Source organism: Onthophagus taurus, chromosome 1, assembly GCF_036711975.1.
Source record: "Onthophagus taurus isolate NC chromosome 1, IU_Otau_3.0, whole genome shotgun sequence".
NCBI lineage: Eukaryota > Metazoa > Arthropoda > Insecta > Coleoptera > Scarabaeidae > Onthophagus > Onthophagus taurus.
Genome location: NC_091966.1, coordinates 28921344 through 28933684, shown reverse-complemented (window position 1 = coordinate 28933684; position 12341 = coordinate 28921344). Strand labels below are relative to the sequence as shown.

The 12341-nt window shown below is 36.4% G+C and overlaps 1 protein-coding gene across 1 annotated transcript; it reads left to right on the top strand.

Moving 5' to 3' along the window:
- Positions 1 to 5197: 5197 nt before the first annotated feature.
- LOC139429616 (uncharacterized) lies at positions 5198 to 10339 on the top strand. Its single transcript, XM_071195567.1, has one exon. The coding sequence runs from the start codon at positions 5198 to 5200 to the stop codon at positions 10337 to 10339; it is 5142 nt and encodes a 1713-aa protein (XP_071051668.1).
- Positions 10340 to 12341: the final 2002 nt, after the last annotated feature.

The following is a 12341-nucleotide window of genomic DNA, read 5'->3' as shown; positions in this document are numbered from 1 at the left end:
TTATCTCGACGGTCCTCGATCGGTTATATTGCGGCATGAGCCGTAGACAACCGGATATTTATAAACGCGAACAAATGCTCGAAATTAGATTATAAGCGTTCATTATCGCAAAATGTACACGTGCGAAAATAACCTATCGACTTATGTTACCGTTTACAATGAGCTTATGCGATATGCGTTACCATTTATAACCGAGTCATCGCTGTCTTAGAATATTTACCAGAATTAATGAGTTAATACTGAAATTAATTTTAGTTGAGGTCATTGATTTGAAAATTTATTCAAATTTTTATACAACACTGATGTCAATCTAAATGAGAAATAATCTAATATTATGCCGGAAAGCAAATTGTTTAAATTCAGTTTCATTAAAATAGATTTTCCTTTGAGACAACGATATTGTCGGTTGACGGATGGTTCACCACCTCCAATCATCGTCGTCATCACCATAGTGGATATCCTGCCGGAGTCTCTTCGAAAAAGGGGGCCTCGGGGAGCTGCTCGGTTGAGATTCGAGCTGGGGGCCACAATCCGAACGACGATCTGACCTCGACACCTCTCCTGGCACTTTTTAATCACACAAAGCACATTCTGCTGCTCTCGCAATAATACATCCATAATCCATTTATCGATTCACACGGTCAAAACCTCAACGAAGGCGGCCGATTTATCTGATCGTGGCGGCAAAGAGTCGAGAGAACGAGAGAGAGAGAGAGGCGATTTCTCGGCCCGCGAGAAGTCGGGTCGACCCGTTCGGGCCGCGCCGCAACAGACACTCTTCGCCTTAAAGTACAATGGTACGGGGCCCCCATAGTAATTATATCGCAGCCTTAACCTTTTTTCTTTCTCCCTGAGCCGGCCAATATCTCTCTATACACGTCTATCAATTCGTAGTACGACTATAGTTTGCCTTCTTCATGTTACGAGTGTATAGATTGCTTACCTGTCCGAGTGTATGCTATCGGACAATTACAAGTGTCATGGTTAAATGGCCTGATCATCGGCACACTCGTTTAATTCTGTTTGCTATAGATAACTTCTTTTATTGGTGACGTTTTAATTAGTATTGATATATCAGTTAAATAGATGTCTTTCTTATACAACTAGATGCGTTATGAATAACTCAAGTTATTTTGATAAAAAAAAGCAAACCAACTCATATTTATAGTCATAGTTACATTTAGAAATTTGTTATGTTCCTATTTCAAACTAATTAAGAAGCGTTAACATTAAAAAAACTATGAAGGTCTTGTTTTAAGTTATGATTTATTTCAATTACATTTATCATATTAAAACAAATTCTTAATATCATTTAAACCAATGGTCAGGTTCATAAATCTACCCACAGGAAATTAATAAATGAAAGTAAGTTCATGTTTGAGAAAATGTATGTCGTTAAATTTGTTTTCCAAAAAAGTAAATAATTTAATCAACCTATTACAAAAAAATAATTACTAATTAGGAAGTGTTGTTACGTTAAAGTACTCAACAATTCGAGTTAAAAACGAAAAAGATTAATTCAAATTGTCTAAGGCCTGATGTTGCAGAAGAGGCAACTAACCTTGATTTTGACCTGCTGTAGCTGGATTTAGTTGGTGTATATCTTACCGGCCAAAACCGATTTCAGGTTGAACTAGTTCTCCCTACGTCACACCAGGTATTATTACGCATGTTAAATTAACTAGTACAGGCTATGATAAACTACTTTAACCTGATAATAAATTCACACTTCAGAATAAACTGGTATCGCCTAAGGTCTAGGCTGCTGATGAATCACAATCCGAGGTAAATATGACACAATCATAACTCAACTAATGTAGAAACCCCTAGTACTTACCAGCACTTGGTGCAGAAGCAATGGGCTCAGCATCAATCTAAACAAAATCGAAATAGTCCCTTTCACTTGGAGAAGGAAGCTAGAATTAAAAGCACCATTGAAAGCAGAACTATTAACCTCAAAACAAAAGTTAAATACCTAAAGGTAATACTAGACAGTAAATTATACTGGAAATCCTACATAGACAAGGTGGGGAAAAAGGCCATTATGGCTAAAAAAAATCCTTAAGTACCCATGTCTAAATCACTTGATTGAAATTAAAACGGACCTTATACCGACATAATACAATTTTGACTAGTCGTCTAAGGTCATATTTAGAAGCAGGGATGATTGGACGAAGGATGGGCCTCAACCAAGAAGAGAACATTATGCACCGCTTTGAACTTGCTAAAGGGACAGAAATGTGCATCCATAAACATTTTCACAGACAGTCGGTCCGCCCTAAAGGCAATTCAGGCCTATACGTGTGTCTCCGCACCGATCAGAGAGCCTACCAGCAACCTGAGAGAACTTGCTATGGGCAATTATGTTACTCTATGGTGGGTTCCAGGTCACAGAAACATTAAAGGCAATGAGAAGGCAAACAAGCTGGTCAAAGAGGCAGCAAAAACAATAATAACAATAATAAAGGACTAGGCTAAATTGCTTTCATCTCTCTTAATACATTGATTAATTTAACAGTAGTTAAATTAGTTTGTTTTTCTTTCTTTTTCTTGCAATGACATCTATTGGTAGTGTATTACAATGAATGTATTGTTGCAGCAGTACTTAACGAGATTTCAAGATTTCTGATTTACTTACATTTCTAGTAAAAATGTTTAGGTTGGGTTAGGTTGGGAATAGAAACAACGCGGAACCAATGATTTTGATGTGTGGCTTTGAAACATATGGTTGTTATTATGAAGATACTATTTTCTTTGGTGTTCTACCTAGACTCTTATTGAAAAACGAATAGAAGTCCTGATACAGTAATTACCGAGTGTGATCTACTACCCACGGTGACTGTTTCAATATTTCACTGTATTTAATTTAGTCGTAATTATAATACGTTCTCATAATAATAATAATAAAGGCCTTTATTTTGCGTACAACAACAATACACTTGAATTAACATAATTTACTATATAGGCGAGGTTCAGTCCGGAGACTGCTCTACCACCTAACCTATAATATAGTTCGAAAAGCTGACGAAATTAATATAATATTAATAGCACGCGGCGAAAGCATTACGAAATTACGATATGGAGTGAACTGGCAATGGTCATCCTCCCACAGAGATGCGCAAAGAAAACGAAAACATGAAGTAAAACAAAAATGTACACGGTAAATGAGACCGAAAATGGATGGGACGCGAGCGGATATCAGAGTGACTGCTGCCGATAATATAAGAAAAGAACATAATATCTGCAGGGATGATTTAGGTCGATGGATTTACTGATGTGAATGAGTTTTCACTCAAGTGATGAAATCATTTATATCATTTTCTGACTGAAGAATATTACTACTAATTACTTGATGAGTTCCCTAACATAACTATTATCGGCTGAAAAGATAGTGATATTGTTTAGTTTCAACATTTTGCCCACCTGTTTGAAGGACTTAGCTTTATGCTTTGGCATTCCTAGTAAACTACAACACCTTACATACATATAGGGGCAGTTATATTTTTTATCACGTTTGGAACTCTAACGATGGTCTATTTTCTTTTTCAGCTATCGTATCTTCTCGCAATTCTGTGAATCTAATATTTAAATCTAAATTTATCTAATATTTAATTCAATCTGTTCATCAAAACAGATTATTTTATTCAAACAGATTCAGTTGTAAAGTATCAATGCTTTGATAATAAACACATGAAACGTGTACGCAATTATCAAAGAACACGTGATATAAAAATTGATGTAAAGAACTTTCTCGATAGTTTCAACACTACATCAGCACCAAAACTAAATATTTTATCGTATATAGTTAACACTCTACCGTGTAGTGTTCTACACTATCTACAAATAAGCATTTTATCACATGTAACAAAAGAGAGATATGAACTTTATCCATATTGAGTACTTGGGCCTCCTGAGTTTCTACGTACGGTAACCTCAATCCCCTGTGGTACGCTTTCCACAAGTCCTTGTATAATGGCTGCTGGTATTTTTTCCACTCAATTTGAAGAAGACACGTAAGTTTTTTCACTGATTTTTGACTGATTTTTGTCGATGACGTTCAATACTAATCGGTGGTGGACCTTATTACATGACAATTAGCGTTGTCGTCCTTAAGGTAACATGGGTAAGGAAGCACATTCTTATCTAAAATTGTCGGCGTCGGCTTAAGCTTACCATGAATTGGGACCAAGGATCCTAATCCTTATCAGGAAAAACACCAGCAGACTATAATCCCACCTCCGCCGAACTTTACTGTTGGCACAATTCATTCGGGCAGGAGGCGTTATTCTGGCTGACATCAAACCAAGATCCTGTCATATAAAGTGTTCGCGCCACCCTTAAACTATATATTTGTCACTGCGCGAATTGTATGCGCCGTAATGATAAATCTCAGCGAAGAGATTTTTATCGCTCTCTTTCGATCGAACGGTGGTTGCGAGCACATCTCTTACCTCCACTACAATAATTATTTCACGTAAGCTCTATATTATTTATTTTATACATCATTCTTTCGTCAATTAGATTACAATTATTATTTATATAAATTCTTTTTCTTTATTAAATACTTCACTCAGCACCTATTTAAATTTTTGTACCCGGTTTTTTTTACCGCGCGTTAACATTTGGTCCTTCGAGCCGGATGGCAACGACGATTTCGGATTTTTTTCATTGTTTTCTGGTGATTGCTAGCCTTTCTTATCGCTAATTATCATTCAATTTTTCCGTTATCGAGTCCATTATTCACATTTGGTCGCCATCCGTTCTTTCAAAAACCACTTTTTTTCACGGTTATCGATTCATCAAAACCAACTTGGTGCACATCTGGTTACCTGAAAAAAGTGGTTACGGCTATTTTAGTCATTTGCAAACAAGAATTATTTTCTTCACTTATTTTATTTTTAAACTTATTGTTAGAATACGTAATTATACATCAGTTTATGAAGTTACAATTTTTCTTAATTTATTTTTTGTCGAGGATTTCTATTTTTTCTTTCTTTTCTATCTTTATTATTAAAGAATTTAATTTTTTATTTTTTCTTCTTTTTCTTTAAAGGGAAATTTATTAATTACTCATTAATTTGCCTTTAGAATTTTTTTTTTTTGCGATTGTTTACGCAAGTTTTCATTCCCTTTGGAATCTTTATTTTTCATATATTTGTCTGCTCGATTTTTTGACGATTTCTTGTCCCTCATCATCATGAGGGAAAAGAAAAAGAAAAGAGAAGAAAGAAAAACTCATTCAATCATGAGTGATAAACTCGCTAAGTTAACCTTAAAACGCAATATATTCATTAATCAAATAACTGAAACGTTCATATATGGACGTGCCTTACCTACTAACCCTTCCGATCCTATGCAAAATCAAATTTTTGCTGAAAGAGCCAATGATGTTTCGCAAATCTACGATGATTTTAAGGCCGCACACAATTCCATTATTGGCCTGGTTGAAGAAGTCGACTTCGATGCCCAAGATGCTATTCGTAAAAAGGTGGATTCAGAATATTATCAAATCAAAGCTTTATTACATAATCTGTCAGATCTACCGACATCCACAATTTCTTCTCCGATAACTGCAACACCTAAATTAAACAAACTTCAACTTCCAACATTTGATGGTAATTACAAAGAATGGCATACCTTCTTCGACTTGTACAAAACCATGGTTCACGAAAACACATCTCTATCGCCAATAGCCAAGTATCAATACCTGCTTACTTCCTTAAAAGGAGAAGCCTTCAATCTTTTAAAAGGCTTTCCGGTCACCAATGACAATTACGAAATCGCCTACAACGCTTTAAAGGGACGTTACCAAAACAAGAGGCATCTAGCCACCCTTTACTTCCATGAAATCTTAAACTTAAAACCTATTAAAGAGGAATCTTCAAAAATTTTTAGAACGTTGATAGATACCTTTAAAGAAAATACAGAAGGTTTTCGTATGTTGGGTTTCCCAGTCGATGATTGGGATTTTCTATTATTTAATTTGCTCTTGCTGAAACTAGATACGCAAACTAAAACCACTTTTGAATCAGAGCACACTTCTTTTGAGATTCCAACATATCCTCAGTTGATGGATTTTCTAGAAAAAAGAGCGAAAGCATTAGATTCTGTTGTATTAACATCCAACGAAAAACCTTTCATGAATCGTATAAAGAATAATCCTAGAGAGAAAGTCACAAATCTAAAGCTTGAGACAAATTCGATTTCTCCTAAATGTTTATTATGCAAAGAATCACATCCAATTTATCGTTGTGCAACTTTCAACGCCAAATCATCTGCTGAACGTCTATCGATAGCAAGAGAACATAACTTGTGCCGTAACTGTCTAAGTTCCAAACATACAACTCAAAATTGTGCATCTTCCCATAGATGTCGCATGTGTCAACAACATCATCATACATCTCTTCACTTTGATACTAAAAAACCTTCTTCAGTTCATGTGGGTACCTCGTGGAACATCAAACAGCCGTTAAATCAAAACGAACATCAACGAGTAATCTTACCATTAGCATTTGTGAAAATTAAAGATCGATTTGGACAGTCTCACTTCGTACGAGCCTTAATTGATTCGGGCAGTATGTCCAACTTTATCACCGATAAATTGTCAAAAAAATTACGTCTTCCTCGTTCATATCACTCTTCTTTAGAGATAAGAGGACTCAACTCCATGACATCCATATGCAACAAAGGCTCCGTTCAATGTCATGTTCAACCGATTCAACATTCCGAACCATCCTTAGACTTCAAAGCTCTCATAACACCTAGTATTTGTTCCCATCAACCTTCAGTACAATCCATTATTAAAGCTTATCCTCATCTTAAACATTTAAACTTCACTCCTGAACCCGATTGCAATTCCATGGAAGTGGATCTCCTACTTGGCGCAGAATTGGTTCCACAAGTTTTCCTCAGCGGACGCATTCAAAACAAACCCAATGATCCTGTGGCTTTAGAATCCATTTTCGGTTGGATTTTGATTGGAAAATCTTCTATTTCATCAACAACATCTACATGCCTATCAACTACCGACGCTTTCTTAGATGAATCCCTTCCAAGATTTTGGGAACTTGAATCAATTCCAAGAAGTTCTACTTTAACTTTGGAAGAGAATCAATGTGAAAATCATTTTAAGCAAAATTATGTAAGAACTGAAGCTGGAAGATTTATTGTTTCACTTCCTTTCAAAAACCAAGAACCCATACTGGGTAGTTCTTATCAATCAACGTTAAAACGATTCACTTCTTTAGAAAACAGATTATTGAAAAATCTGTCCCTAAAAAACGATTATGTCAATTTTATGAAAGATTACCTGGATTCAGGGCACATGTCGCTTATCGCAAATCCTGAAGTGTCTTCGAAATCCGTTTATTATATTCCTCACCATTGCGTACTACGGCCAGAAAGCGCCTCCACCAAACTTCGTGTGGTTTTCGACGCCTCGTCTGTTACTTCCAATGGTCACTCATTAAATGATGCTCTTTTAATTGGACCTAAATTACAACAAGATATCGTTAAAATTTTATTGAAATTTAGATGTTTTCCATTCGCATTTACATGTGATATAAAGCAAATGTACAGGCAAATTCTAATTTCACCGAAAGATAGAGATTTCCAACGAATTCTATGGCGATTTTCACCTGATGAATCAATAAAAGAATATGTTCTAAACACAGTTACTTACGGTGTCTCATCTGCTCCATTTTTGGCACTTCGAACGCTTATTGAACTTGCACATCTTTACAAGCATGAATTTCCATTGGCTTCAAAGGCTGTACAAAACAATGTCTATATTGATGACATCGTCACTGGCGCTGCATCCATTGAAGAAGCTTGCCAACTACAGCAAGAATCAATAGATCTTTTAAAAAAGGGAGGATTTGAGCTCAGAAAATGGGCAAGTAACTGCTCCAATATCCTGCAATCAGTATCAAAAGATGACTTACAACATCCAGTTTCAATGGACTACGATGAAATCAGCTATATCAAGGTCCTCGGGCTTCAATGGGATCCTGCTACTGATCATTTTTCCTATTCCCATACCAGTCGAAATACTCCTTGTACGAAAAGATCTATCTTGTCAGACATTGCACGTATTTACGATCCGTTGGGATTTCTTACTCCTTGTACTCTGAAAGCAAAACGTTTCATTCAACAATTGTGGCAATTAAAGAGTGGTTGGGATGAAACACCGCCAAACAATATCGTTCAAAATTGGCAAAAGTTTAAAGACAATCTTAAATTTCTTTCAAACTTACGCTTACCTCGCTTAACTATTCCTTTAAAAACTCAGTCAATTCAACTCCATCTATTTTGTGACGCATCACAAGTGGGTTATTGTACTGTTGCTTATCTGCGTTGTCAAAAATCTGATTTATCAATAACAACAACTTTTCTTTGCGCCAAATCACGAGTGGCTCCATTAAAATCAACTTCCATTCCCCGATTGGAACTTTTGGCAGCTGTTTTACTTGTCAATCTCTTGGAGAATCTAAAAGAAATTTTATCGCCTCAAATTAATTTTGATTCAATTACCGCCTGGTCAGATTCACAAGTTACCTTAGCTTGGATTGCATCATTATCCTCTCGATGGAAAATCTTTGTCGCCAATCGAGTCAATTACATTCAGGAAATTTTACCATCGTCTTCTTGGAGATACGTACCTTCATTGGAAAACCCTGCCGATTGTGGTTCAAGAGGTCTTTTTCCTGAAACCTTAATCCCATTACAACTTTGGTGGGAAGGTCCCTCGTGGCTCCGATGTCCTCCAAAAAATTGGCCAGCTCATCGTCGCATCAATCCTGAAATAAAAGAGATACACAATGAACAAAGAGTTCTTCAAGTTAATTCTACTGAGGTGCAAACTCACATTTTATCCACTCTTCTCAATAAGTTTTCTTCTATCAACAAAATCAAACGTATCCTTGCATACATGTATCGTTTTATTCTTCATTGTCAAAAACAAAAACGATATTATTCTCTAGTTTTATCTCCCTTTGAGATTCAAAACTCACTCCATATTCTTATTCGATTTATTCAAAATCAGCATTTTGCTACACTTTTCACTGCTATCAAAGAAAATAAACCATTGTTAAAACCATATCGTCAATTGGCTCCTTTTGTCGATCGAGACAAGCTTCTCAGGGTGGGTGGTAGATTAAAAAACGCAACACTACCGTTCGATCATAAACACCCTGTGCTATTACCTAAAACATCACGTTTAAGTGAACTAATTGTGCAAGATATTCATCAAACTTACCTACATCCGGGACCAAGAACTTTACAATCTATCGTACTACAACATTTTTGGATAATATCATCTCGACAAGTGATCCAACGTGTCATCTCCAAATGCATACGATGCTTCCGATGTAAACCAAGGTCCTACGCCCCATTTATGGCGGATCTTCCCTCTTGTCGAGTGGCTGATGTGAGGGCATTCTCTACCGTCTCTGTGGATTTTGCTGGCCCTATCTACACGACATTGAATCGCACTCGAGGCTCCCGGTCTGTTAAGTCGTATTTTTGCGTATTTGTCTGCACGTCCACCAAGGCTATTCACCTCGAATTAGTTACAGATTTAACCACTGAAGCATTCATAGCCGCATTACGTCGATTCATAGCACGAAGAGGTCGATGTTCTTTAATCCTGTCGGACCAAGGGACTAACTTTGTTGGAGCGAACAATAAATTAAAAGAGATGGCAGAAGCTTCGGGAACACGTCTAGGACTCCATTGGATTTTTCATCCACCTGGTGGACCTCACTTTAATGGTCTCGCTGAAGCAGGCGTGAAATCAGTAAAGTCCCATTTGCTTCGAGTTATTGGAGATCAACGTCTTACGTTCGAGGAGGTCTACACCGTCCTCACCCAAATAGAGGCTGTGCTCAACTCCAGGCCCCTCACACCGATATCGAGTGATCCAAACGATCTTCAGCCACTGACACCAGGTCATTTCTTATGTTTAGAACCACTAAATAGTTTAATTTCAGAACCAGACTACACAAAGGTTCCCCTAAATCGATTGGATCGATGGAAGCTCCTCCAACGCATGCTCCAGGACTTCTGGAAGAGATGGACCATGGAGTACTTATCCACTCTTCAAGCAAGATCCAAATGGACCTCACCAACTCCAATTCCTACTGTCGGTGATCTGGTCATCGTAAAAAATGAACAACTTCCACCTTTGAAATGGGAGATGGGGCGAATCACACAGCTCCATCCTGGCGACGATGGTGTGATTCGTGTTGTAACAATTCGAACCAAGAACGGACTGTTCACAAGACCAACCATAAAAATCTGTCCACTGCCGGCCAACGAAACTAAAGTTCCTAAACCTTAAAATTGTTAATTCTTTCTTTATTTGTTTATTTTATTATTTTTTTATTATTTTCATTGTTATTTTTTGGCATTGCCTAACTATGTAATTTTTAATTATTAATTATTTCATGTTTGTAAAAAAAGTTCACTTACCTTTTTGTTGGTGGGTGGAATGTTCGCGCCACCCTTAAACTATATATTTGTCACTGCGCGAATTGTATGCGCCGTAATGATAAATCTCAGCGAAGAGATTTTTATCGCTCTCTTTCGATCGAACGGTGGTTGCGAGCACATCTCTTACCTCCACTACAATAATTATTTCACGTAAGCTCTATATTATTTATTTTATACATCATTCTTTCGTCAATTAGATTACAATTATTATTTATATAAATTCTTTTTCTTTATTAAATACTTCACTCAGCACCTATTTAGATTTTTGTACCCGGTTTTTTTTACCGCGCGTTAACATAAAGAATAGACGATGAACCTTAATTCGTCCCTCCAGAGAATCTGTTATCATCGTTCTCACGGTCCACTGTCGATGTGTTTTACAAAACATAAACCGAGCATCTTACGAGCGGATGAACGACTATTAAAAAAAGCAGATGTGCTTCTTTACGGATGATATTGTTCGAAACAACACTTCCGGATGCATATTTTAACTCTTGGCTTATATGGGTCTATCGGTTGATACGGTGGTTTTGGATTATTTTGGATAGAACTTGCCGGTTTCTATCTTCCAATTTGGCCACTTCTGCATACCATAGGCCACTATTTCTGTTCATTCGTAATAACATACAAGAAAACTGATATAACAAAAAATCTGATCACATTTTTTTTGTAATTTTTTAAAGTTTATTCCGCCAATCCGCCGTTTATTTCAGTCGCATATGTCAAAACTTTTTTGTTTGTAGTTACATTCCATTTTATTTTATCTTCAAGTGAGCTGGATTCATTTAGAATTGTCAGTAGAATAGTACCATGAATTTTGGGATGACACTACCCCATTTTGACAGCATTAAGTACTCTTATAGTACGTTTTAAAATATTACTTATATGTTGTTTTTTCCATTTGCTTCTGACCATCGCTTGCGAAGTTATGGGGTAAAATAGATAACGCTTTTATATACCCCTCTGGGCATAGAAAAAAGGCTGAAAATCAACTCATGCAACTGAAGCATTGAAACTCAAGAATGTATAGAAATTTCGTTAAAACTTCTATACAAGATATTTTTTAATACCTTCTCTGGGAATACGTAATTACATGTGTACTTAAAACATACGTGAAACCTGTACTTGCTTCAGCTTAAGTATCTAGGAGTACTAATTAACAACAAAACTGGGATAGATAGAAAGGAAATATAACACACATTGCAAAAAGCCAGGAAGATGTCAGGTGCGTTTAACGCAGTATGTTGCGTTAAATATATAATTATACAAAACAAGAAAAGCGTAGGAAGGACAATAGTGGATTCGTATAGGAACGTTTAACGCAGTATGGTGCGCCCAATATATAACTACGCAAAGCAAGATAAAGGTAGGAAAGACAATGGTGGTATCGGTTTTGGTATACGGAAGTGAACTGTGGGTCCAAAAAACAAAAGAAAAGTAATAGCTGTGGTGATGGATTACACACGAAGAAGTGTCCGAATCTTCAAATTAGAACACATTAAATATTCAAATACAGAAATAACAAACAGAGCAGAGGTAACAGATCCTATTATACAAAGAATAGGAAAAACAAGGGTTAAAGTGGTTTGAAAAAATTCAATCTAAAAGATTCTATTTCGAAATATCCATTCGAAAATATTGCATTGATTTTATGGTAATGTGCTTTGAGACCTTACTTATTATGATGATACAATTTGGTGGAATCATGCTGGATATTTTTCAAATGTAAGAACTTTTGGTGAGCAGCAGTTGTCCACTACAAGTAAGATTTTTTTATGTTTTCGTCCTAGCTCTTCATCCTACAACAAAAGTCCATAAACCATTATTAGCTGCACATGTGACCAGTAGCG

Coding starts and splice junctions, on each gene's coding strand:
- LOC139429616 (XM_071195567.1), top strand. CDS start 5,198: ATGAGGGAAAAGAAAAAGAAAAGAGAAGAAAGAAAAACTCATTCAATC.